At 45.7% G+C, this 25591-nt stretch overlaps 1 protein-coding gene across 1 annotated transcript; it reads left to right on the forward strand.

Moving 5' to 3' along the window:
* The first annotated feature begins 1515 nt into the window (after positions 1-1515).
* Positions 1516-25512, forward strand: PPEF2 (protein phosphatase with EF-hand domain 2). Its single transcript, XM_033406508.2, has 12 exons — positions 1516-1681; positions 6302-6429; positions 6581-6638; positions 7727-7902; positions 9220-9334; positions 10388-10434; positions 11223-11389; positions 11852-11888; positions 11982-12131; positions 21636-22022; positions 23012-23197; positions 24323-25512. The coding sequence occupies exons 1-12, from the start codon at positions 1627-1629 to the stop codon at positions 24578-24580; spliced, it is 1764 nt and encodes a 587-aa protein (XP_033262399.2). The 5' UTR covers positions 1516-1626; the 3' UTR covers positions 24581-25512.
* Positions 25513-25591: the final 79 nt, after the last annotated feature.

The following is a 25591-nucleotide window of genomic DNA, read 5'->3' on the forward strand; positions in this document are numbered from 1 at the left end:
AGGAGAAAAGAGAGATGAGGCTGGAGGAGGAGGCTTTTGGGAAGATGAGTTCTATTTGCGTTACATGGAGTCTGAGGCACCCCAACGTTCAGCAGGAAGCAGGGTGTGTGAGGCTGAAGTTTAGAGTTAGTCTGAAATGGAGATGGAGGTTTAAGACGGAGGAAGTGATAGCTGAAAGTGTGAGTTGACTCAGTTATTTAAGAAGCATATACAGAGGGCTTCCCTGGTGGCACAGTGGTTGTGAGTCCGCCTGCCGATGCAGGGGACGTGGGTTCGTGCCCCGGTCCGGGAGGATCCCACATGCCGCGGAGAGGCTGGGCCCGTGAGCCATGGCTGCTGAGCCTGTGCGTCTGGAGCCTGTGCTCTGCAACGGGAGAGGCCACGGCAGTGAGAGGCCCGCGTACCGCAAAAAAAAAAAAAAAGAAGCATATACAGAGTGAGGAGAGCAGACATTTGAGACTAGAATGCAAATCAAATTGACATTTAAGGGGTGGATAGAGAAAAATGAGCTCAGGAAGGAGAGAGAATAAAGAGACAGTATGAAATAAAATTCATATTTTATGGCAAGACAAGAAGAATTTAAACATAAAAAAATTTCTCTACCCCTTGGCCTCCTCTCTCCCCTCTACTGTGCACTGTGTATCCGCATTATGCTTCGACCAAACCTCCCCCATCGGCAGGAATACCTGCTCAGCCATAAAGACAACTTCTCCCAGCACCAGCAAGACAATTGCTTGAAGATGACCTTCCTTCTTGATCTTGTAAGGGGTCACATGACCCGCCACTTTGTACTTGCAGATCTGGACTGTGTAAACTGTAATACATCATTTGCTGTACAGCTCTCTGTCACAGAAGAAACTTATATAACCGTGCCTTGATTTCTAACCAGCAGAACAGTTCTCAGAGCTTTCTGAGACGCTCTTCCTGGGTTATAAATCCTCAAATTTGGCTCAAATAAAATTTTCCAGCTCTTTCTTAGATTGACTGATTAATGTTGTGTCAACAAGAGATAGGAGCATGGCATCATGGAAAGCCAAGGGGTAGAATTTAAATCAAGGCATGGCTTATGACATGATGGCCTTGCTGTTCTGACAAGGTCAAGGCTGAAAAGATGAAGGCATTGGAGACATCAGCATGAAAAGGTTTGGTCAATAGTGAGGATGAAAAACATGGTGTTAAGAGGAATTAAGGAGAAAATAAGTGGTCTGCTCCAGAGAAATCTGGATGAGAAGAAAAGAGAAGTTGGGTTATAGCTTGAGGGATATAGGAGGTCAAAGGATGATGATGATGATGAAATGCTCTGAGAAGAGACTTCCGTATGTTTTTAGTCTGAAGAAAATCTAGTAGGAAGGTTGAAAACAGGGGAGAGATGAGATGACACATAGAGGAAACATAGGGGAGGAATATCTCATGCACAGAGGCTGGGGAGGTGGGGGGAGGGTGCTATCACATGATAGCCTCACATTTTTTTTATGATGTAGGAGACAAGGTTCATAGATAATTTGGTCTACCTGAACTAATATTCTGCCCAAATCTCCCTATTGCAGGTTCCTTCTTTTGTCAACAAACAATTCACTCTCCCTTGGACCTGCTATCTGCGTCCTGCAGAAACATTACACTTACGCTATGGGAAGCGGCACCTCAACCCAACATCATTTTGCTTTCCAGAATGCAGAGAAAGGTATGCGCTTCCCACCTTCAGACTAACTGTGGGTACCCCGAAGCCTACATTGCATAGGGAGGGGCTTCTCAGGGTGGGCAGGAAATCGTTACATTTCTCCTCACGCTAACTCTTGAAAATCGGCTTCTCCTCCTTGTAACATGACCACTAGGATGCTCAGCTGAATGTCTTAGGACTTGATGAATGTCTTAGGACTTGATGAACTTGATGAACTATATTTAATAGAATTAAAATTTACTCAAGGAGTCAGTGTCGTCCATTGGGATTTATCCCAAACTACACCTTTACAACTGAATGAAATAAGATTGGGCAAAAAGGGGATGAAAGAGCGTTCTAGGTAGAGGGTACAAAGGTCGTGAAGTAGCAAGGAGAGAGACATATTCAAGGAACTGAGTGGTCTGAAGTGAACAAGATGGAGGGTGACATGGCATGAGGCTGCTGAGGTGTGCAGAGCCCACGTCACTCAGGAGCTTGTAAGATTTTAAACTTTATCCTAAAGACAAGAAGAACCACTGAAGAATTCAAAACAGGGAGTTCTAGAATAAGATTTACATACATAAAATACCCTTCTGGCTTCCATGAAGAAGGGATTGAGACAGGCTGGATGGTGGTGGTAAGAGTAGAAGGAAGAAAATTTATTTATTTATTTATTATTTTTAAAAAATAAATTTATTTAATTTATTTTGGCTGCGTTGGATCTTCGTTGCTGCACGCGGGCTTTCTCTAGTTGTGGCGAGCGGGGGCTACTCTTCGTTGTGGTGCGCGGGCTTCTCATTGCGGTGGCTTCTCTTGTTGCGGAGCACGGGCTCTAGGTGCGCAGGCTTCAGTAGTTGCAGCACGTGGGCTCAGGAGTTGTGGCGCATGGGCTCTAGAGCGCAGGCTCAGTAGTTGTGGCGCACAGGCTTAGCTGCTCCACGGCATGTGGGATCTTCTCGGACCAGGGCTCGAACCCGTGTTCCCTACATTGGCAGGTGGATTCTTAACTACTGGGCCACCAGGGAAGCCCGGAAGAACAATTTAGAAGCTACTAAAGTCATCTAAGCAGGAGATGATAATGCCTTGGTCCAGAGTTGGTGGCAGTAGAGATGGAGAGAAGAGGGTGAATTCCAACAATATTCAGGAGGTGGAATTGATAGGATCCACCTGATGACATGTGTGGGGTTGGGGAAAAGGATGGATCAAGAATGACCTCCAGGTTTCTAGCTAGTAAACATGGGCAGATGATAATGCCAATTTCTGACATAAAGATAATGGAGAAGAACCAAGCTCGAGTAGAAGGAAGGTGCTGAGTTTATACACGCTGGGTTTGAGATGCCCATGCAACATGCAGGTGGATGTGCTGAGTAGGCAGTTGCATATTCAGATCTGGATTTTGGAGACGTTGGTGGAGATACATGCATTTGGAAGGCATCAGAGTACGGGTGATTGTTGAAGCCATGGGGGTCACTGAAGTAGCCTAGAGTGACAGTAAAGTCAGGTCGGAGACCAGGGCCTAGGACAGAGCCATGAGGGACTCCAGTACTTATTAAGCTTCGGTCGAAGAGGATGAGCCAACGAAAGAGGCCGAGGAGAGGCAACCAGAGATGAAGGAAGAAGCAAGGGAAATAGTGACAGCACCTTGTTTATATAAGCCTAAGCAACTTTATAAGCTCATGGCTTCCTTTCTAGTTTGGCAATAGGTCCCAGGCTCATCTTGCATATTTTTGGCTCCAGACCAGAAATAGCTATTTCTCCCGAGCTTGGGGTGTTCGCTACCAGGTTGGTCATTATTTTCTACACCTTTTCAGTGACCAGATCCAGAAAATATGTATTATTTTAATGACCAGTTTATATTTAGGATCACAATATTTTTACTTAACTTTGATATGATATTATATGTATATCTCCTTTCTCTTTAAAAACCCTTTTTTCCCTAATGATACTGATGTGGTATTATTTACTTTGTCCTATAGTATATAAAAAAGTTTCTGAAAAATAATAACAATACTATTATAACGATATGATCACTGAAAACTCTTTTAAGATTTCTTTGTAGTTCTTTTTGTCCTTTGAGTACATCCACTAGGCATATACAACTTACTGAATTTTCAAATCATTTGAAAGAACTCCTTTCTGTGTGGTTATGCCACTAACTTGTACAAGATTAGATTCACTTGTTTGACTTTTGCTTTTCAGAGATTGATATATTTTTTAAATTTTGATTTAACTTTGCTTTATAATTTTATAAAACATTTATACAATTCCCATTCCAATTATCTGGTGCTGCGTAACAAACGACCCCAAAACTGAGTGGCTTAAGACAGTCATTTTATTCCGCTCATGATTTTGTGGGTCAGGAATTTGCAAAGGGCCCAGCTAGATGGCTTGTCTGTGATCCTCAGGGCAGCTGGGACTGGAGGTTCTACTTCCAGGACAGCTCTTCACCTTGGCCTCTGTCTCCCCACATGGTTGCCTTGTCCTTAGTGGTGGAATTTTAACAGCCAGGTGTATTTGTAACTTTTGCCATAGGATTTAGTCTGCACAAGGCTGAGGAAGAGGAGCCCAAGCATTTAGTATTGCACTGATGGGAAGGGAGGATGGGGTCGAGGTCCTTAAACTATGCTACAGCCTCACAGCACCCATGTCAATGGAACCCAGGCCCTCGACAGAGGATTGGGAGGGAGAATAAAAGGGAGAAGCAGAGGCACTGCCTGGTCTGCCTACCCTGAGCAGCCGAAGAGGTACTGAGGTTAGTATGTCTGGTGGGCAGCACTCGCCTTCAAATGCTTGAGGCAAGGTGTTAGCCAACAACATTTTCACGGAAACTTGAAGGTCATGATATTCCTCAGTGATGCCTGCCCTTCAGCACGAGTCAGGATCATTCATGGAGCTTGTTGAACCTGCAGATTCCTGGGTTCCCTGTAGAGATTCTGATGCTGTCGGTCTAGGGTGAGGTGCAGATGTCTGGGTGTTTCCCATGACTTGTTACTTTAGCTGAGTACCGCTTACTCTGGGCGTTTCATTCACTACTCTGAATGGGGATTTACAGAATTCAATCCTCATCACTTATTATTTCGTGGGTGCCTTTGGGACATACTTAGTGTATGACGTGTTTTCCTCACAGAAAACCAAATTCAGCTTTGCTTAAATTTCTCTCAAGTTCTCTTTTCCCATTCACTATTGTATCTCATCTCCTCTTAGGGACGTCAGTAGGAGTTCCATTAGCTCTCTAATGCAAGCTAGGCGTATTAAATCAATCTGTCTACTGTTCACAAGGTTGACCTGAGTGAACCTGCTGGGTTTCCTTTGCAATCCAGCTTTATCCACAAAGGCTCCATTCATCCCTGGTGGCACATTCAGGCCCAGGAGCTTAAGGAGAATCTAGTTACTCACGTGGACAGCTGTCCTCTTCTCTGGCAGCAGTACTTGACTGCAGGTTCTGGAGCTCATAGGAAGAATTCAACCTACTCATGCCATCCTGCAGTACACGATCACCCAGCACCCAGGTCCTGGCAAAAGGAGAAGCAAAGGCTTCCCTTCGGATTGTATAGTCAGCACAGTCCCGGGTGTATTGTGATGGGGACACAAAGCCACAGGGATAGAAGGAATTTGGGGATATCAAGCACTGACCACCACCTGACATGATAGTATGTAGTGTGTGTGTTTCTTCTCCCCAGTTATCATCTAGTTCATCTCTTTCTCCAGCTGAGGACACTAAGGCCCAGAAAGTTGACTTGCCTGAGGCCACATCACTGGTCAGGGCAGTTCCAGGCCCAGAACCAGACTCCTGACATCTGTCTGTCGTTGCAGTATCAAAATGTCCTCCCCACCCTCTGACCCCTGCATCAGCCCATCCCTTTTTTTTTTTTTTTTTTGCATTTGAATGTTTTTTTAACACAATTTTTAAAGGTTACTTTCCATTTACAGTTATTATAAACTATTGCCTATATTTCCCATGTTGTACACTATATCCCTGTAGCTTACTTTATACATAATCGTTTGTACCTCTTACTCCCCTTCCTCTCTATTGCCCCTCCCCCCTTCCCTTTCCCCACTTGGTAACCACTAGTTTGCTCTATCTGTGAGTCTGCTTCTTTTTTGTTATATTCACTAGTTTGTTGTATTGATATGTTTTAGATTCCACATATAAGTGATATCATACAGTATCTGCCTTTCTCTGACTCACTTCACTGAGCATAAGGCCCTCCAAGTCCATCCGTGTTCCTGTGCATGGCAAAATTTCATTCTTTTTCTATGGCTGAGTAGTACCTGCATCATCCTACTCCTCAAGGATGCTGCAACCTTGCAACCTCCCCAGTTTACATCTCTTTCTCAGAATCCAACCTTTGCATCTCTACACATATAAATGTTTTCATCAAAAAGTGGGAATTCCAATAGTCCTCCAGTGATTTTAGTATAAGTAATAGGTAAGAATGGAGGAGGGATGGGGGCGGGAATGGGGAAAAGAGCACCCTGGCCAGCAGTGAGGCACATCCTTCCTACTGGTGGCAAAATATAGTGCTTTCCCTACCATCTTGTCACCAGTGGGAGACACCCCAGTGGGAGAGGCACCCCTCCCACCTCCCCCCGCAGGCCCAGGGAGTCCCACCTCACAGGCTTGCTTCTCCATCTGTGTCACAGCCTTCAAGGCAGCGGTCCTGATCCAGAGATGGTACCGGCGCTACATGGCCCGCCTGGAGATGAGGCGGCACTGCACCTGGAGCATCTTCCAGTCTATAGAGTATGCTGGGCAGCAAGACCAGGTCAAGGTGCGATGGGATGTGGGATGGGACCACCTCCAGCTCTGCCTTCCAGGCCCCACACAGCAAGGCCCAGGTGCCTAGAAGGTGCAGCTGATCTGGACCACTCCTGGGTTCTCTTTCTATCTCTAAAGCCACGTCTTCTTGGGTTTTTCTGCAGCTCCACAATTTCTTCAGCTACCTTGTGGATCACTTCACCCCCAACAATCACAACGAGAGTGAGTATGAACGGCCACATGGCCGGTCCTCCTGTCTCAGGGTCAAAGACATCGGGGTGAGGTGTGGGATGCACAGGGAGGGGAAATGTGAATCTGGTGACAGCCAGGGAATGAGCGAGGAGGCTGACAAATAAATGGTTCTCCTAGAAGCACACCTGGAGACAAAAGTTTGGGTGCAAGGAGTTTATTTGGTAAATACAGGAAACACTGGGAGGTGGGGAGGGAGTGGGGAAGGGATTCAGGAAAGGGGAGGCAGGCAAAAAAGGGTGGGTTACTAAACCTGCAGTGTACCTGGGAAATAGTGCAAAACGCAGCCTGGGAAGTATCCCGTCTGAAGGCAGAGGGAACTGGAGTCTCAACGCCCGAGAGTCATTGGTAGAAGGCTGCTGGGAGGGGCGGACGGGAAGGGTTGTTCACGCAGGTCTGGCCTGCCATGCAGGGCTGTCTGCAGATCCAGGGACAAAGCCCTCAGGCAGAGATGCAGGGGCAGCATTTGGAAATGAATTGCCTGAAAGTCTGAGGCATCTGCCACACTCACTGAGTACACCAGAAATGCCCGTGAACTTTTTTTCCACCGCAGTTTTCACTTTCCTCCTGCTTACCAACCTAGACCTGTAAATTTCTGTACTTTCTAAGGCAATCTTTTAAAATAAAAGTAGAATGGAGGGCTTCCCTGGTGGCGCAGTGGTTGAGAGTCCGCCTGCCGATGCAGGGGATGCGGGTTCGTGCCCCGGTCCGGGAAGATCCCACATGCCGCGGAGCGGCTGGGCCCGTGAGCCATGGCCGCTGAGCCTGCGCGTCCGGAGCCTGTGCTCCGCAACGGGAGAGGCTGCAACAGTGAGAGGCCCGTGTACCGCAAAAAAAAAAAAAAAAAAAAAGTAGAATGGAATTGACATAATAATGTCGTAACCTTTCTCCCGCCCATTCTAATTTGTCATCACTTTGCCCTTTACTTTCTCCTCTCCTGTGTTGGAGCCGAAGCCAGACTGGCCAGGACCCACTTCAAGTATGGTCCAGGGAATGAATTCTCCATTGCCCGTGCCTGCAGGTCTGATCATAAGCCGGCCCACCCTTTCTGTCCTGACTAGGGGACTTCCTGAACCGCATGTTCACTGAAGAGAGATGCCCCCAGGACTCCGAGATGGAGAATTGCAGGGACTATGAATCCATCGAGGTACCAGACAGTTACACGGGGCCACGCCTCTCCTTCCCGCTCCTTCCCGACCATGCAACTGCTCTGGTGGAAGCTTTCCGAGTGAAACAAGTAAGCTCCCGCCGGGGGACCTGGGTCACCACCAATTCCACGGAATGTGTAGAAGTAGAGCAGACACGGTGCAGAAGGGATGGCCCTGGATTTAGGGTGTTTGCGTCAGGGATGCGTCAGAGAGATCCGCTTGCCCTTTTCTTAGCCAGGACCTTGTGATTATCAGCCAGTTTTTATGTATTGAAAATCCCTCCTCCCCATCATGTAATCTCTATGTTCATTCATCTCACAGATGATTACTGAGCGCTGCTATGTGCAGCTACTCTTCTAGGCACTGAACAGTGAACAAGACAGACACAAATCTCTGCCCTCGTGGGGCTGAGATTTTTAGTGGGGAGACAGATAATAAATAACAAATGAGTAATATTTATATATTAATATATTAGGTGACAGAGCTACGTCAAAGCATAAACTAAGTTCTAGGTGGGAGAGATAGCAATTTTACAGGGTGGTCTGGGAAGGTGTCACTGAAAAGGTGATTTCTGAGCAAAGGTCAAAGGTGGGGAGAGAGGGTGCTATGTGGAGATCTGGGGAATGCGTTCTAGGCAGAGGGAATAAATGGAAAGGCCCTGAGGCAGGACCTTGTCTGGACTGCTCGGGGGACATCAGGAAGGCCATTGTGGCTGGAGAGGAGGGAACCAGGGAACAGCTATTAGAAGATGGAGACAGAGAGGTGAGTAGGGTGGACTTTCATTCTGAAAGAGAGGGGGAGACAATGAGCGCAGAAATGATATAATCCAGCTTTCCCTTTAATATAATCATTCTGTTTGCCGAATAGAGTACTGGGAGCAAGGGCTGAAGCAGGGAGGCCAGGCAAGAGGCTACTGCAATAGTCTAGGCGAAAGATGATAGTGGCTTGAAACCCGGGTGGTAGAGGTGGGACTGGTGAGAAGTGGTCAGATTCTGGCTCTTACAACAGATTCCAATCCTTCCCCTTTTTCATATGAAGATTATTCATTGCAGGAAGAGCTGGGACGATTTTCCCAGTAATGTCAGGATCACCGATACCATCGATATACATGCACTTAGTCATACTTTGCTGAGACAGTCCTGTGTTTCTCCCAAGCTCAAGGCAAGCAGGGGTTGCACAGAGTAGGTAGGAAAGAGGACATCAGTTCAGTATTTGGGGGATAATGCAAAGCACGAACAAGGGCACAGATGGGTGAGAAGGAAAGGATCTGTGCATAGGGAGGGTCCCAGGAGCAGTTTACTGGGGTCACTTTTGTGGTCTTGGGGTCATTAAGCAGTAAAGGTGAGGCTCATCTTCCCTCACAAGTATGTGTTGTTTTGTCCCATCCCTCCTCTTCCTCCTAGTAGAGGCTCCACGCTCGCTATGTCTTGAATCTTTTGTATGAAGCCAGGAAACATCTGGTACAACTACCAAACATCAACCGGGTCTCCACCTGTTACAGCGAGGAAATCACAGTATGTGGTAAGAGCCAGTCAGAAACGGCTTTTCACGAACCAGAAAACTCTGCCTGTGATCAGGGAGGGGCAGGAGGGCTGGAGGGGACCCGATGGCCACTCGGGCAGGCCGGGTTCACGCCTTCACACTGATTACATTTACATATTTACTCCTCAGTTATTTAAGGTAGGGGTGGTGCCGTGAAGGAGAACTGTGGGGTGAGGGGGCCCAGCCTCTGCTTTGTTTTTTCCCAGAGATTCAGATTTGGCCCCAAATTCCTCCTCTCCATTCAGAACAAAATCCTAGCAAATACCCAGACCTTCCCTTGTTAGAAGACGGTTTACTTACTTACTGGACTTGAAAAGGCCTAAATGCCTAGCAAATTATTCCTTCCAGCCACGTTTATTCGTCTTCCAGAGAGAAATCCTATTGCTGACAATCTTCTCCATCTCCTTATGTTTTCAGTAATGTTTTAATAACCATTATAGACTGATGCCCCGCACTTGAACTTAGGGGAGACGGTGATACACCAGGGATTGTAAACGGGCAGCCTGCAGTATGTCTTGTCTGCCTCAGAATGTTCTTAAATTTCTAACATTAGCTTCCAACGTTTGAAAATTGGAGGATTTCATATTAAAATCCAGATTTCCAACTTCTTAAAATCTTGTAACACCGACCCGTGAGTAGCAGCTTCTTGCTTTAGGTGGGGCAAAAATCTCTCTAGTTCTCATCCAGGTTTTCAACCCTGCACTATTCTGTCCCAGTTTTGCTTCAGTGAAAACGTAAGTCATTTACTGTTCATGGTAATCACACAGGAGAAATATCGTGCTTTCTGCTTTCAATATTAACTATCCCTGCAACAAGGGAAGTTAATATTTACCTCTATCTTATATATGGAAAAATGAGTAAGCATAAGTTTGTCAGGCGTTCCTGGGTATTTTCCTTTTATTTAAATTGAGATATAACTGACATAATACTGTATTAGTTGTAGGTATACACTGGGTGTTTTCCTTTTTATAATAAAAAATTAGAAACAATGGTGAAGACCAATCAAAACTGACGTTTTTCTGTCTTTGTTAGGAGATTTACACGGCCAGTTGGATGACTTAATCTTTATATTTTATAAGGTATGAACGCTCAAATTATGTTCCTGTCTTGCTCTGAGGTTTAATTTAGAAGTTCAAATACAGTCTCCATTAAAGAAATGCTTAAGTTATTACTTGGATTTTAAAATATTTTAGAAAAATATTTGCTACTATGTAGCAAATGTGTAGTGTAAAAGTCATCACTGCATTATATTCTAGTGTATTTTTGTAAACTGTTTAAAAAATACAAAATCTAAGGTTAATAAAAGAGAAGGAATCATTATTTGGAAAAAAGAAAATCAATTACTAAATAGAGAAATTGTTTATTATCAAAGCAACCAAAAGCTATTTTCATATCTATTTTTAGTTATCAAATACAGAGCATATAACAAGCTATATAAATATTCTATTAATGTAATTAACACAAAGCAGTTTCTGATGTATCCTCTTGTTAAATCCTGAGAAATCTATGGCAGCTGTTGTTATTATTGCTAGTTAAGGACAGAGTGGCCATAACTTAAAACGGGGCTTGGAATTACAAGTTCAGTGCCCTTTGCACAGACCACCTGGCAACGGTGTGGCTTTGGATAACGCGTTTATTTCGATGAGCATGTCATAACCTCAGCCTGGCTAGAAAGGAAATACGAGACTAATACAAAATATTTCCAATATTCCCATCTTTTACTGACATTTCATGTTTGGAAGAGAGCCAGACAGCACAGAATTGGCTTTCAGGCCTGACATGACTGTCAGATGCACACTGGCTTGACCCAATTTCCTATTCCCTTCCTTCCACTGCCTCTTCTCGGACTTCTCTCCTTATTGGGAAGAACGGCCTCCCGTCACCAGAGCGGGCCTATGTGTTCAACGGCGACTTTGTGGATCGAGGGAAGGATTCAGTAGAGATCCTGATGGTTCTTTTTGCCTTCATGTTGGTTTACCCAAAAGAGTTCCATCTCAACCGAGGAAACCATGAGGACCATATGGTGAACTTACGGTACAAAGCAAAACATGACTGGGGATTTGATCCTTACTTGTGATTGTAAAGTTATTTTGCCAGAGCTTCTTATTTGTTAGATGCCTTTTTAAAGGAGTCTTCCAATCTTATAAAGTGGAATACACAACATATACCATTTTAAAAGATTTTTTAAAAATTTATACAATATCCTACTGTTCTGATAAAACCATTACATTTGTTTTCACATAGCCACACACTGTATCATATAAACAATAAGGGTTCACTATAGAAAAAGTAGAAAATATAGATAAGCAAAAGAAAATGAAAATATCCCACATCTCTACCCACAGATAATGGTATGATTTTAAACATTTTGGCAATTACTTCTCAGTGTCTTTTCCATATATTTAAGTAGATGCATCTAGAGTATGCGTTTTTATAAAAATGCAAGCATGCTATAATACCACTAAATCTAAAATCTGTTTCTGCTTCTAACTCTAGATATGGTTTCACAAAGGAAGTGATGCATAAATATAAGGTATGCTGCCTTTACAAGCAAAAGCTTCTCTTAGTTCAGGTAAGTTGAGTAAATTATCTGAAACTTAATATCATATTAATGTCATTTTTTTAGACACATGGCAAGAAAATACTAAAACTACTGCAAGATGTGTTCTGCTGGCTTCCGCTGGCCACGCTGGTTGATGAGAAAGTCCTGATTCTTCATGGTGGAGTGTCAGACGTGACTGACTTGGAGTTCTTGGCTAAACTAGACAGGCACAAGGTACTGACTGAGTGCTAAAATAATGCAGATTTCACTATAATGCCAGGTGTCACTGCCAACATAAAACAAACGTCATCTTGACTCCATGCTGACTCCAGTTGACTGATAAAGCCATTCAATCTCTGAACGGAGGATTGGGAGTCCACAGCTGGTGCAAGCGTGCTGTGAGTCCACAGCTGGTGCAAGCGTGCTGTGATCGGTTAATGTTTGCGGTGGACGTGACGGTAGGGCGTGGCAGCTAGTGCCATGTTTGCCATTCCTGATCTAGGTAATTCTAATCACTACCCCTCCATCACTCCACCTGATGTGCCTCCATTTCCTAAATACTTCAGATCATCTTCAGTTAAACTCAAAGGTATATTGAGGGCCTACTACGTGCAGGGAGGATGCTATTGGCAGATACAAAGATGAAGATCAATTGCAGTTCAACTCAACAACCATGTTTTAATTGCTTACTCTATGCAAGGGAAGTGCTAGCAGAAATACAGAAATAACCAGAGATGGTACTTGCCTTAAAGGAACTTACAATAACCAGCAGGGGGAGGGTGAGAATGAAAGACACAGTACATTATACTGCCATATGAATAGGTCTCGATTTTCTGTTTCATTTTGGAAGTGGAAAACTAGAAAGCAAAGATTCTAGGGAGTTCCCTAGTGGTCTAGTGGTTAGGATTCGGTGCTTTCACTGCCATGGCCCGGGTTCAATCCCTGGTCTGGGAACTGAGATCCCGCAAGCTGCACGGTGTGGCCAAAAAAAAAGCAAAGGTTCTGTTTCCTTTTAATCATAGACTCTTACACTTGAATGGTATCTTCCTATAGCCTCTCTCCTCCACTGCCCATCCACACAGGAATCCCAGCTATGACATCCTTGACAACAGTAGCCTGAGCAGTTCCAAAGACAGAGAAGTCATTACACACAAGCCAGTCTACTTTGGGCAACGCTAATCGGTATAAAAGTATTTTATGAGACATAAATGAAAGTGTTTCATTTATGAAACCTGGGTTTGCATCTGGGAACATGCACTTCTTGGCTGGTGTGGCACCTTTGTTTACTAGATTGTCCAGGGACCAAGGATTCTTAGGTCTTGTTCCCTGCCATCCTTAGCGTGTCTTCCCCGCGCCCTCGTCTGCACAGCTTGCCACCACATCTGTGTTCCAGGCAATACAACAGAAGAATGAAGGGAAGAAGAATCTCCTACCCTTTAAAGACATAATGAAGACGTTGCATACATCTCTTCTGCTCTCATCCCATTGGTCAGAATGTAGTGTCAATACATTCCTGTAGGCAGGATACGGTGGCTCCACTGATCTCTGTGGGACCAGCTTAACTTGAGGGTGATGGATCCCTGGCTTAATCCCTTCAACTTCACCAGGGAATGGGTCATGAGTAGCACCTCATAAGGTCCCGTCCAGCAAGGATGGAGATGGCCTCCTGGATGTTTATTCTTCCAAGATTTCAGCAGGACCCAGTCTCCAGGACAAAAGTGGCACAGGTGAACATCTGCAGGAAACACTAACCTGCTAGAAGCAAACTTACATAGAGCAGTTAGAGTCGCTGCCAATGATTCTACACACCTGACATTATCTACGTTCCTTAATTTGAATTCCTTCTGGATCTCAAACCATTTCTGGAACAATGGCAGGGTCTCTCATACAACATTTCATAGTTGGCTCAACTGGAGCCTGCTTGTAGGGTCTACCTTCACTCAAAGCAGGGCAACTGATGAGGCTTTATCCCAGGTTAAATTAATCTGACAAAGTTTAGTTACATGATTCCTCTTTTCCTCATCATTCCTCATCACAAAAGAGTATGATTCCGCTTTTCCGGTTTGCAAGTAGATTGGGGTCGCCAAGAAGCATGTACTTTCCAACAAAGATTTAAGACTCTAGATACTTTTTGAGTTATTCTTGCTATAAAGGCCCCTCCATTGTCACTCTGAATGAACACAGGTAACACAAACCTAGGAATTATTTCTTTTAGGAGAGCTTTAACAACCTCAGGCTTTTTCAGACCAGCAAGGAAATGCTTCTACCCAATCAGTGAAAGTGTCCACAAATACTAATAAGCACCTAAGGTTTCCAGTGGCTCTTGGCATCACAGTGAAGATCTTCTCCCAGTCCAGTACCTGGAGTCCGAACTCCTTTGATTAATGGCAGGGGCCCAGTTTTAGGACTATTTTTAGCACATGCCATGCATTTCTGTATCACCTTTTGAATTGTCCTTTGCATGTTTGGTCCTGTAAGGAATTTCTAAATCCACTAGAGGGTGGCATCTCTCCCACAGTGGGTACTCTGGTGTGTATAACGTATTACATCTTCCATAAGGCATTCAGGTACAAGGATCTCGCTATGTCTGTTATAAACCCACCCTTCCTAGAGTCAGCGTCCTGAGAATGGCCAGGACTCCAATCAGATCCCCATTCATTGGCCTTAAGTCTTCAGGAAAATACTTTGGATAGCATCTTGTCAGATCCACATCAGGCGATCAGGGCCAACATTGGGGATCTAGGGTGTTTTAGTCCTGGCTGCTAGCTTTGCTGCTTGATCTGCTAGATTATTCCCTTGAGCAGTCAGACAATCTGATTTCTGATGTCCCCGACAGTGGACATTCATTCTTTTGGCTCCATGACAGCTTCTAATAAGGTTAAAATTTCTTTGGTATAAAAGTCTATTTATACCATTTTCCTTCTTCCCTGCAGTTCACATCCTCTCTCTCTCCAAATGGCCCCAGCATGGACCACCAAGAAAGTGTATTTTAGAATCAGTGAAAATAGTTACTCTCTTATCTTTACCTGTATGGGGGGGCTCTCATCAGGGCTATAAGTTCCACCTTTTGTGAGGAGGTACGTGGGGGAAGGGCTTCTGCTTCCGGTGTCTTTGGGATGACTTACCACTGCACACCCAGCTTTGCATTGTTCCTGGTCCATAAAGCTGCTTCCATCCATGAACATCTCAAGGAGTGGGTCCTCCAATGGTTGGTCCATCAGGTCTAGATGGCTGGAATAGCCCTGTGCAATTAACTGAATAGGCTCTTCAATATTAGTTGGGAACAAAGTGGCAGGATTCAAGGTGGAGACTGCTTTCAGAGTAACATTAGGATTATCCAATAATATAGCCTGATATTTTCCTCATCTTCCTGAAGTTAACCAATATCCTCCCTTCTGTTCTAGGAGGAGAAGTGCCCAGTGACGGGTATGCACAGTGGTAGGTTGTTTTAGTGTAAATTTCTCTGCTTCTCGTAAAAGGTCACAGGTAGCTGCTATAGCCCAAAGACAAAGTGGCCATCCCTTAGTAACTGTATCTAACTGCTTTGAGAAATATGCAACAGGCCTCCTTATGCTGCCCAGTTTCCGAGTCAGGATTCCAAGGCTGATTCCTTGTCTCTCATGAACAAATAAGTCAGAGGGCTTTCTGATGTTATCTGGAAGACCTAAAGCCAGGGCCGTTAGCAGTTTTTCTTTGATAACCTGGAATGCCTTACGGCATTTCCCTAGTCCAGTCTTGAGATCCACTGTCTCCCTCCTTTAAGACCTTCCTAAAGGGGTTTTGCAATGAGTCCAAAGTTGGGGATGCAAATGAGGCAGAACCCAGCCATTCCTGGGAATCCCTGCAGTTGTCTCTCGGCAGTGGGAACGGCAGCCCTGACTAGAGCTTCCTCTTTCAGGGGACAAGTCTCTCTGCACTTGTGAGAGTTCAAAACCCAAATATTTGACAGAGGGCAGAAAATGTGTGCCTTTTTCTTGGACACATTATAGCCTCATTCAACCAAAAATTCAAAGTCAAAACCGTATTCTGGTCTGAGGTGTCCTTTGTCTTACTAGCAATCAGAATATTATCCCCATACTGCATCAAGGCTCCCTCAGTTAGTTGAGGGTCCCTCAGATCTTTTGCCAGGATTTCTCCAAATATTGTGGGGGAATTTTTTTTTTTTTTTTGGCCATGCTGCACGTCATGCAGGATCTTAGTTCCCCGACCAGGGATCAAACCCACGCCCCCTGCAGTGGAAGCACGGAGTCTTAACCACTGGACCGCCAGGGAAGTCCCTTCTGGGGGAATTTTTAAATCCCTGAAGAAGTACTATCCAATGGTACTGTTAACTTTTGTATCTAGATCTTACTATTCAAAAGCTAACAACTCTTGGGATTCAAAACTCATGGGTATACAGAAAAAAGGGACTCCTTCAACTCTAATGCAGTAAACCAACAAAAATCTCCGGACAAAGTAGTGAGCAGAATATATGGGTTAGGGACTACTGGATGAATATCTTCTACGATTTGATTAATTGCTCTTAAGTTGTGCACAAACCGATATTCATCTGTGCCTGGTTTCTGGACCAATAAAATTGGAGTATTATAAGGTGACGGCATGGGCGTATTAAAGCATGTTCAAGGAGGGCCAGTAACAGGGGTTGCATTCCACACTTTGCCTGCTCCTTTAATGATTACTGCTTTAAGTTTGGAATTTTTGCCCCAGAGTGAAGTCTAACCTGTCTAGGCTTAGCCATCGTTGCTCTCCCTGGCCTCCCATCTGCCCATACCTCCAGACACACTTCCTGCAGTATCTCATCCAGAATCGTTGCTAGCTGTCCTCTTTAAGGTCAGAGCAATAAAGCCTGCAGTGCGCAAGCCTGTTCTGGTGATACTTTAATACCCATTCGTCCAGGTGCAAAGGTAACCTTGGCAGTAAATTTAGTTGGTAAATCTCATCCCAGAAGGAGAATGGGGTATTCAGGCATGTATAGAAAGCTATACTTCAGATGGGTTTTCCCCATCTGGCAGTCTAGCAGCAGGAGAAAAGACTTTTTCAAGATTTCTCCAGACACCCCAGTTACTAAAACACAATCTCAGAAGCAAGTTTAGAAAGCTGGGTATTTAAAAACCAAGTGAGTGGCCCCAAATTGGTCAGAAAACCTGAAAGTTGATTTCCCACCCTCATCATCACTGGGGACTCTGTAGGAGAGATATTGATGGATTTTGACAGGATTTAAAGGAAACCCTGGGCCCCATCATTCTTGGTCACTCATTCTCAGTTCGGGCATCTGGTGTGCCACTTGTTGTTTACCTTCTTCAAGAGTCTTATTTAGGCTGGGACACTCTTTTCCAGTGTCACTGGAGGGGTTCCACTATGGGGTACTCCATTCGAGTGGAAGCTTGGGGCCGCCTTACTTTCGCTGAGTCCCTTGTGTGGGTCCTTGAATTGATCCAGCTCTTGCCTGTGTTAAGGCAGCCGCCAGCAGAATGGACTGTCGTTTCCGTCTCTGTTGTTCCCTTTTCTCCCGAACCTGGTCTCTGCCATTAAAAAAAGGCAATTTCAACAAGCTGAGACATGGGCATCCCTAAAGCCCCTTCCACCTTTTGCAGTTTCTTCTGTATATTGGGGGTGCTCTGGCCAGTAAAAGTTGTTTTGGTACCCCTCTTCGCAATGAAGAATGAAATCTCAGCAACGTTCAAGTTTTGGCCTATCCCCAGCATTCACATCCCAATTAGGATCCACTGTTGGTACAGCTACGCATGCTGCAGCCCGTACCCGGTTGCCAGGGGTTTCAGTATGAAGCCAATATGCCTCCTCCCTAGCTTTATCCAGCACCATTCTAGTTGTCCAGTTCTTCTGAAATGAGGAAAGTATTTAACACATTTTGAACATCTGCCCAGGTTGGGCTGTGAGTTGCAAAAATCAATGAAAAAAGATTTTCCATTCCCTTTGGGTCATCTCTCTAAAGTTGGCATACTCTTCTGATTAAATACATCTAAAGCTGAAAAGGGGGAGTGGACCCAGATCAGTCCCATTGGCTGCCCGGTCTCAGCATTCACACCCACAACCGGGACTTACCTTAACAGATATTGCCCCACCTGAGCTTGGGTAGCTCCCTGGCCAAACTGAGTACCCTGATCAGTACGCAGTATGAGAGGGGAAGACCGTTCCTATTTCTGGATCTAACGGGGGTGGGGAGGTAGGGGTGGGGACGAACCTGAGTCTGTGACTCAGGTGCTGGCAATGAAAGAACAGCAGCACCATCATATAAGGGTGGGGGAGGAGCCGTCGAAGCGGCGTTCGACTGAATTAATAGCAAGTCGTCTTCCTTTTCATTAGAATCAAGCAAAACAGGTTTCTTTGCCTTCCCTTCCTGTTGGACCATAATCTTACAATAACATATCAATATTCTGATACAATAACATAAAAGACCGTACACAAATTATTTCACCTTATTTTTCTTCCCATTTACAAAATCTAGTTGCAAAATTGTAATTCAAGGATCCACTCAGACCGTTTTGTTCCAGGGTCTTAAGGATATTGTGGCCATGCAGTGTCACCAAAAAAACCCCCATAAAAACAAAAAACCTCTTCTATGAATTTATAACTGAAAGTCTCCCAGTTTTGGAGAACGTTGCCTAGAGGGCTGCAAGGGGGAACTGAATTAATATTTCCCCTTTTGAAGAGGCTTTGCTTCCAGGTGGTCACAGCAGTGAAATTTTTCCAAGGATCCTTGCTACAGTCACCAAGAAGTTGAATCCCCAATTGCCAATCCTTAGCCACTTAAGACAATCAGCCATAGGTGGACATGGACAAAACAAGACCAAAACAAAACCAAAAACCAGAGCCCTGGGCCTTTAACCCAGGTGTGGAGGTCAGAATTGCCAAACAATCTAGGCACAGGTGCATTTCTTTAACAAGGTTACTCACCCAAAGACGTCTTCCAACCCCAAATCCCCAAAACTGTCTCCTTGCTGCAAAACTGAGCACTGAAGGTCAGCAGCACCTCACCAGGGAAACCCAGAGGATGGTCCCTGGAAAAAAGGGGCAAGGGAGCTGCTTGGACTCACCCACAGGCTCTCAATACTGCAAGGGGCCAGCCAACCACAGCCAAAAGGTCCATCTGGACTTACCTCCTGGCTGGCTTGCCATATTTGTTACCAAACTAGGTTCCTTTTGCCCTAGCATAGCAGCCAAAATGCCGAGACACTGAGGTTTACAGCAAAGAGAGGGTTTATTGACAAGGCAGCCAAGTGAGGAGAAGGAGAACAAATCTCAAATCTGCCTCCCTGAAGGCAAGGTGCTCAATGGATTTATAGGAGAAAGCAGCAGGGCATCTGAGGTGTGAGGAGTGTGGGGAAAGGTGATTAGAAAAAGGTGCAGTCATCATGGTTCTGGGCGGGTGTAACCAGGCTACACAGGCCTCTCCACCTTCAAAAGGGCACTAATAGTACCCTAGTGCATGCCTAGTTGAAGGGTCAGTGGTCCCCTCCAGTCTTAATCAGCTCAGCTCGAACTAGACGCAGCTGATTCCTTCCAAGTTCCCGGAAAACAACAGAGGCAAGCGTCTTATTTAGGCTGTGTACTGCTCGGAGGACATTCAAGTCTTCTGTAGCAACAATTAAAACAACCTTGATTAGCAAAGGCAGGTTATAGGTGGAATGGATTTAACTAATGATTACCCACAGTTTCAGAAAATTGGAGAAGCAGGGGCTCTGAATTCAGATATCTGGATTCAGTCCTGGTGCAGTCTTAGTATCTCTGTGCCTCAATTTTCTCACCTGTACCGTAAGGATGCTGTCTCATAGGGAGGTGAGGGCTAATCAATGAATTCCTATAAAGGGCCAAGGATAGCACCTATTTGGAAAAGGCTCAATACATATTAAAACTATAATTCCCCTTAAGAATAAAACTTAGGGGTGCCTCTTTCTAAAATAAATTTATTTATTTTATTTATTTATTTTTGGCTGCGTTGGGTCTTCATTGCTGTGTGGGAACTTTCTCTAGTTGCGGCGAGCGGGGGCTACTCTTCATTGTGGTACACGGTCTTCTCATTGTCGTGACTTCTCTTGTTGCAGAGCACGGGCTCTAGGCGCGCAGGCTCAGTAGTTGTGGCTCACGGACTCTAGAGCGCAGGCTCAGTAGTTGTGGCGCACGGGCTTAGTTGCTCCGCGGCATGTGGGATCTTCCCGGGCGAGGGATTGAACCCATGTCCCCCGCATTGGCAGGTGGATTCTTAACCACTGCGCCACCAGGGAAGTCCTAGGGATGCCTCTTGAAGCAGATAACATCCTTATAAAGTTACCTGAGGATCGTAAGGGCGGGACTGATGGACTGGCCCTCGGCTGTGAGTTGGCAAGAAGACAGTTGAGGAGAGAAGGAGGTGGTTATGAGTCCACTCACATTTTGTGGACTTTCCCTCTCTACGCCCAGGGCTGGAACTGCCTAGGAAGTAATTAGCGCTTGTCCAACGTTAGAGAAGAACCTCTGTTCTGTTCTCTTCCATCTGGATCCCTCCTCAAACGTCAGTCAGTTACCGCCGAGCCACTCTGAGTGTCCGTCTGTGTTCCCGCCCACAGTCAGTCTACACCAGGACGTGGCTTTCTTGTACATCAGCCCTTAGACCTATTTGCAGAAAGTTCTTGCTCCTTGATTACACATTTGCACAGAATTCCTCTTGTGAACCAGACCTTTATCTTGATGTCCTTGTGGAACATTGTGGCCCCCAGTCTTCACGGTGGCACTCAGGCATCCCGGGAATGGCTGCTCTCTCCCTTTGGCTGGATGCCCCAGCTCTGCTCTGTGGCCTGAGCCCTCTCTTTCTCATGATCAAGAATTCTTCCTGCTCGTATCCTCTACGTTGTTGGCTTGGTCCCAGTACCATAATGACTCTGAGGCAGTGAGAGGGACCACACTCAGTCCCTTTGGCAAGAAGAGTATCTTCCCGATTAGGTCCAGGCTGAAAAGAGGTCCTCCCTTCCCCTCCCTTGTCCTTCCTCAGCAGACAAGATAGCACTTCCTGTAAACTTCCAGTAAGTGCTGTCTCTCCCACAGTAAGCATCAAGTTTTTCCCATTCCAACATTTCTCAGCCATAGGCTGCATTTCTTCTCCTTTGTTTTTGCGTCTGTGGAACAACACGAAAGTCGATAAGGGCTCTCCTTCCTGAGAGGTGCCCTTTCCCATCCTTGTCTAAAAATCACTAGGTTCCTAGAAACAATGACCTAGGTTAGCATTTTCCAATGATCTGTGGTGGAGGACCAGGTTTCATAAATGTCTAATTTGTCACAGATCGATACTTTTGTAAAATACAATAAATGTGAATGACTAGAAAACTGAAATACAAACAAAAAATATAAGCCCAGTGATCACGTGCTTGAATGACAGCCGTATCAAATTGCTATAAAAGCTTCTAAAGGCTTACTCCTAGTTCTCTGCTGACCTTGTCACTGCCGGGACAATCCGTGGAGCCCAATGTGGGGAGCACTGACTTGATGCCAAAGTGCTGCTCAAAAAGGACCAACCAGGGCTTCCCTGGTGGCGCAGTGGTTGGGAGTCCGCCTGCCGATGCAGGGGACGTGGGTTCGTGCCCCAGTCTGGGAAGATCCCACATGCCGCGGAGCGGCTGGGCCCGTGAGCCATGGCTGCTGAGCCTGTGCGTCCGGAGCCTGTGCTCCGCAACGGGAGAGGCCACAACAGTGAGAGGCACCAACCGTTTCACTGAAGCATCTGTTACCTTCTCTGGACATTTTTAGATTGTTTCCACCATGAGGTGCAAAACGAGAAAGGAGCATAAGAAACAGGCGGAGGAGAAGGGAAAAGCCAACCAGACGAGCTCTGCCCGGACACCCTCCCCGTGGTTTCTCCCCCAAAGCCACTCTCTCCCCACCTCGCCCCTCCGCCCCAGCACCCAGAAGGCCCACAGAGCCGGGCGCTCCTCCAGTGTCCCCTGCGGGGTCCCCCTGGACCCCAAGGAGCTCTCCCATTGGGTGCGGCACCCCGTGGACCTGGAGCTGGAGAGGTGTCGGCAGCAAGCGGGCTTCCCAGAGATCAAGGAGAAGGAGGAACCCTTGCCCTCGGCATCCGAAGCGGACCCGGAAGCTGAGGGGCGGCGGGAGCCCACTCAGGAGGAGTGGAGGCAGGTGGGTGTGGCCGGCGCTGCTCTCTGCAGTTTGGCTGCCTTCGGGCAGGAGTAAGGATTTCAGAAAAACCGAACGAATCTCCTCCTTGCATGTAAATTCAGAGTGGGTTTTTTTTTTGCCCCTCTTTCTCTCCCTCCCTGGGGTTAGAACACCCCAGAAGGATATTGGTATTTGCCTAATGACTCCTACTTTGGAGTTTTATAAAGGATGGGAAGATGTAGTAGGTGGGCTGTATTGTCTGGGTGAACTTGGTTTAGTGACCTAGCATCACTGGGCTGAGAAGGTCAGCCACCATTTATGGGATGCTATTTTATATATATCTGACATCTATCAGTTGGCTGCTGTGGCTCAAGGCCAGAAGGGCTGCATTGGCTGCTTCTGTCTTCCGTTTTCAGGCAACTAAAGGCATTTCCAAAATCTTCAGAACTGCATCCCATGGCCACCCCTAGCTGCAAGGGAGAGTGCGAAAGCAAGTATTTAGCCAGGCACGTTGCCATGCCAAATACCCCAGGAAGAGTTCTGTTAGCTAGGAAGGAGGAGGACGGACATTGAGTAGGCGCGCACAGTGCTTGCCGAAATAGATGACTCTGGCAGCCAAATGGGGGCTACTTCCCAGGGCCAAGACCTTGGCAGGGAGACCTGTAATCCAGGTGGGAGATTCTGCTGCCGGTGATCTTGTGTAGTAGTGCTAATAGGACTACCTGAACTCATTGGTGTTCAACCATTTTCGACCCACGAAAAATGGCAGCGTCTTATGCCTCATTCAATAAAGAAAAGGAGAGAATTCAGAATTGCTGATGGACTGGGTGGAGGGTGGTGAGAAAGAGGAGGAATCGCAGGTGACTCTGAGGCTACAAACCTCCAAGAGAGAGATGGTGAGTCTGGGTTACATTCTCCCTGAGTTATCGATCTGGACCTCAACATCGACTTAGAACTGAAACTTTAAAATGCAAGTCTCTCCTTTTGCAAAATACGCCTTTTCTCTCTAGGTGGTGGATATACTGTGGAGTGACCCCATGGCTCAGGAGGGCTGCAAGGCCAACACCATTCGAGGAGGTGGCTGTTATTTTGGGCCTAACGTGACAGAACGGTTGCTACAGAAATACAATCTGCAATTCCTGATCCGCTCGCACGAGTGCAAACCCGAGGGCTATGAGTTCTGCCACAGCCGCAAGGTGGGCAGGCCTCTGCCATCGCGCAAGTGTGGTCCGGTCCATTTTGCCCTTCCAGGACATGGATGAGCTAAGGCTCTCAGCTCTTCACTATCAGCTGTGCCTCGCAGTTGTATCCACTTGCTATCCACCTGCCCAAAGTAACTAGGTCCTTTACAGTCATTTATTCTTGACTTTTGTTGCCTCTTTAAAACCCCAAGTTTGACTGAGGCCACCACCTACCAATACCCTGAGAGGAAAGTGAGGGGCAGATATGGTCCCATTTCATGGATGGAAATATGGCCCAGTGTTTTCCCAGCCACATCTCTATTCTTTGTCACATTGCTTACTGTCACAGGTCTCAAACTACGCTATAGGGTAACAGGATCTCTGCACTGAGCCCCAGGCAGGCATTCAGGATTGTTTGTCTCCTCAGGAGCGTAATTAACATCCTGTCTAAATCTTTGGGCATCTCCAAATCCTACAATGTTTGCTTAGCCTAATGCCCAGAAATACCAACTCTACAGGAGAATTACAGGTTTCCACGCTGAGGAAAACAGTTTGACATCAACTAATGTAAGAAATGTTTAACAGGAATGTTAAACAGGTGTATAAGTTTCTTTATTGCAGGACTTCCGAGAGCCTTTAATTTCCTCTATTCATTGTAAATCTCCAAGAAGAGCTAACAGTGTCTAGCATTTCCCATTGTCTTGACAATGGAAATTTTTTTCACAGAACATCTCAGCAGGCCCAACACTCCAAAGGAAACTCTGCTGTGAGGCTTTGCACCACCTTTAATAACGGATCTGCCTGCTAGTTGTAATGGGCATCCCAGTTAATCAGACCTAGGTTGCCTCTGAGTCGAACCAAATGAAGTGTTTTCTATGACCCCTGCTATTTTTGATTGGGATAAAAATGTGAAGAAAACATGTTGTGGACGTCCTATCAGAATTCAAGTTTTTATTACTTGAGTCATAACTCCTGCCCTACTAGCATTGATAAAAAAAATAATAAAACAAAACAAAAAAAACATAGACGAGATCAAGAAGGAACAGCCACCCCTGAAACTGGGTTGGGCCCTGTAGGGTTGAGGGTGAGGAGTTCTTCAGTGAACCTGAATGCTCGTCTCTTTCCTGTTTTTTCATTTAGGTGTTAACCATCTTTTCTGCCTCCAACTACTACGAAGTTGGCAGTAACAGAGGAGCCTATGTCAAACTAGGGCCGGCCTTGACCCCGCACATTGTGCAGTTTCAAGCTAACAAGGCAACCCACACGCTTACCATGAGGCAAAGGCAAGACTTTTCAATGAATGATTTTCAGAAAGACAGAATTACAGTGTTTGTGGAAACTTTGAAGTGCAAATGTCATTACATTTATCCAAATTCTAAGTCAGAGTTCAAAATTTAGCTGTGTCAGCAGTAGGACCTGGAATAGACATTACAACAGGGCCTCTTCTTTCTCCTCCATATACTCTAAAATCTCCACCTACCCATCATTAATGGAAGGGACAAATTTGCTTCCTGCAGAAATTATTCTCCGTGGGTATGTCTTGGGTGAAATCTATATACCAGGCCACTAAATCTTTCCAGGGTCACTCTTCCTTTTTCTTTCATCCTTAAAGCGTTTATGTTACCTGGTCAACCACAGACAAAGGTTCTTTCACTATCTAGGGATTTAGCAGATGGATTTCAGTGCACACATTTGTTAACAATGCTCCTTTCTTCCTGGGAAGAGAGCATATAATATTACTTAAATGCTTTCTGTTGAGATGATTCTGAGTTCTAATCTTAGTTGAGAGCTTACTATACACTAAGTGTTATTGTAAAGAATTTATATATTGTTTCACAATGAGCTTATAAAATACACAGCATTACTAATTTCAGTTTTATAGATGAGATCATTAAGGAACAGAGGTTAAATCAGTGGCCGTTGGCCACACAGCTAGTAAGTGGTGAAAGTAAGCCTTGACCCAGACAGTCTTATTTCAGAACCCACATACTTAACAACTCTACAGTGCTGTTGCCCACTGAGAAGCTGGCCCCAGAGTATATAAGCTGCTGAAAGATACAGTTGCAGTGCTGCTGAACAAGCTTCTTTAATTATCAGCCAAACTAAATTAGAAATCAAAACAAAGTCAGCATAGGGACTTCCCCGGCAGCACAGTGGTTAAGAATCTGCCTACCAATGCAGGGGACATGGGTTCAATCCCTGGTCTGGGAAGATCCCACATGCCGCGGCGCAACTAAGCCTGTGCGCCGCAACTACTGAGCCCACGCACCACAACTGCTGAAGCCTGCGCGCCTAGAGCCCGTGCTCCGCAACAAGAGAAGCCACCGCAATGAGAAGCCCGCGCACTGCAACGAAGGGTGGCCCCCACTCGCTGCAACTAGAGAAAGTCCGTGCGCAGCAACAAAGACC

Source organism: Orcinus orca, chromosome 4 (genome assembly GCF_937001465.1).
Source record: "Orcinus orca chromosome 4, mOrcOrc1.1, whole genome shotgun sequence".
Classification (NCBI taxonomy): domain Eukaryota; kingdom Metazoa; phylum Chordata; class Mammalia; order Artiodactyla; family Delphinidae; genus Orcinus; species Orcinus orca.

Excerpts from the sequence above, each read along its gene's own strand:
- PPEF2 (XM_033406508.2), top strand. The coding sequence starts at position 1,627 with ATGGGAAGCGGCACCTCAACCCAACATCATTTTGCTTTCCAGAATGCA. Across the intron at positions 9,335-10,387 it reads CGAGGAAATCACAGTATGTG|GAGATTTACACGGCCAGTTG; the intron begins GTAAGAGCCAGT and ends TGTCTTTGTTAG. Across the intron at positions 12,132-21,635 it reads CTAAACTAGACAGGCACAAG|ATTGTTTCCACCATGAGGTG; the intron begins GTACTGACTGAG and ends GGACATTTTTAG.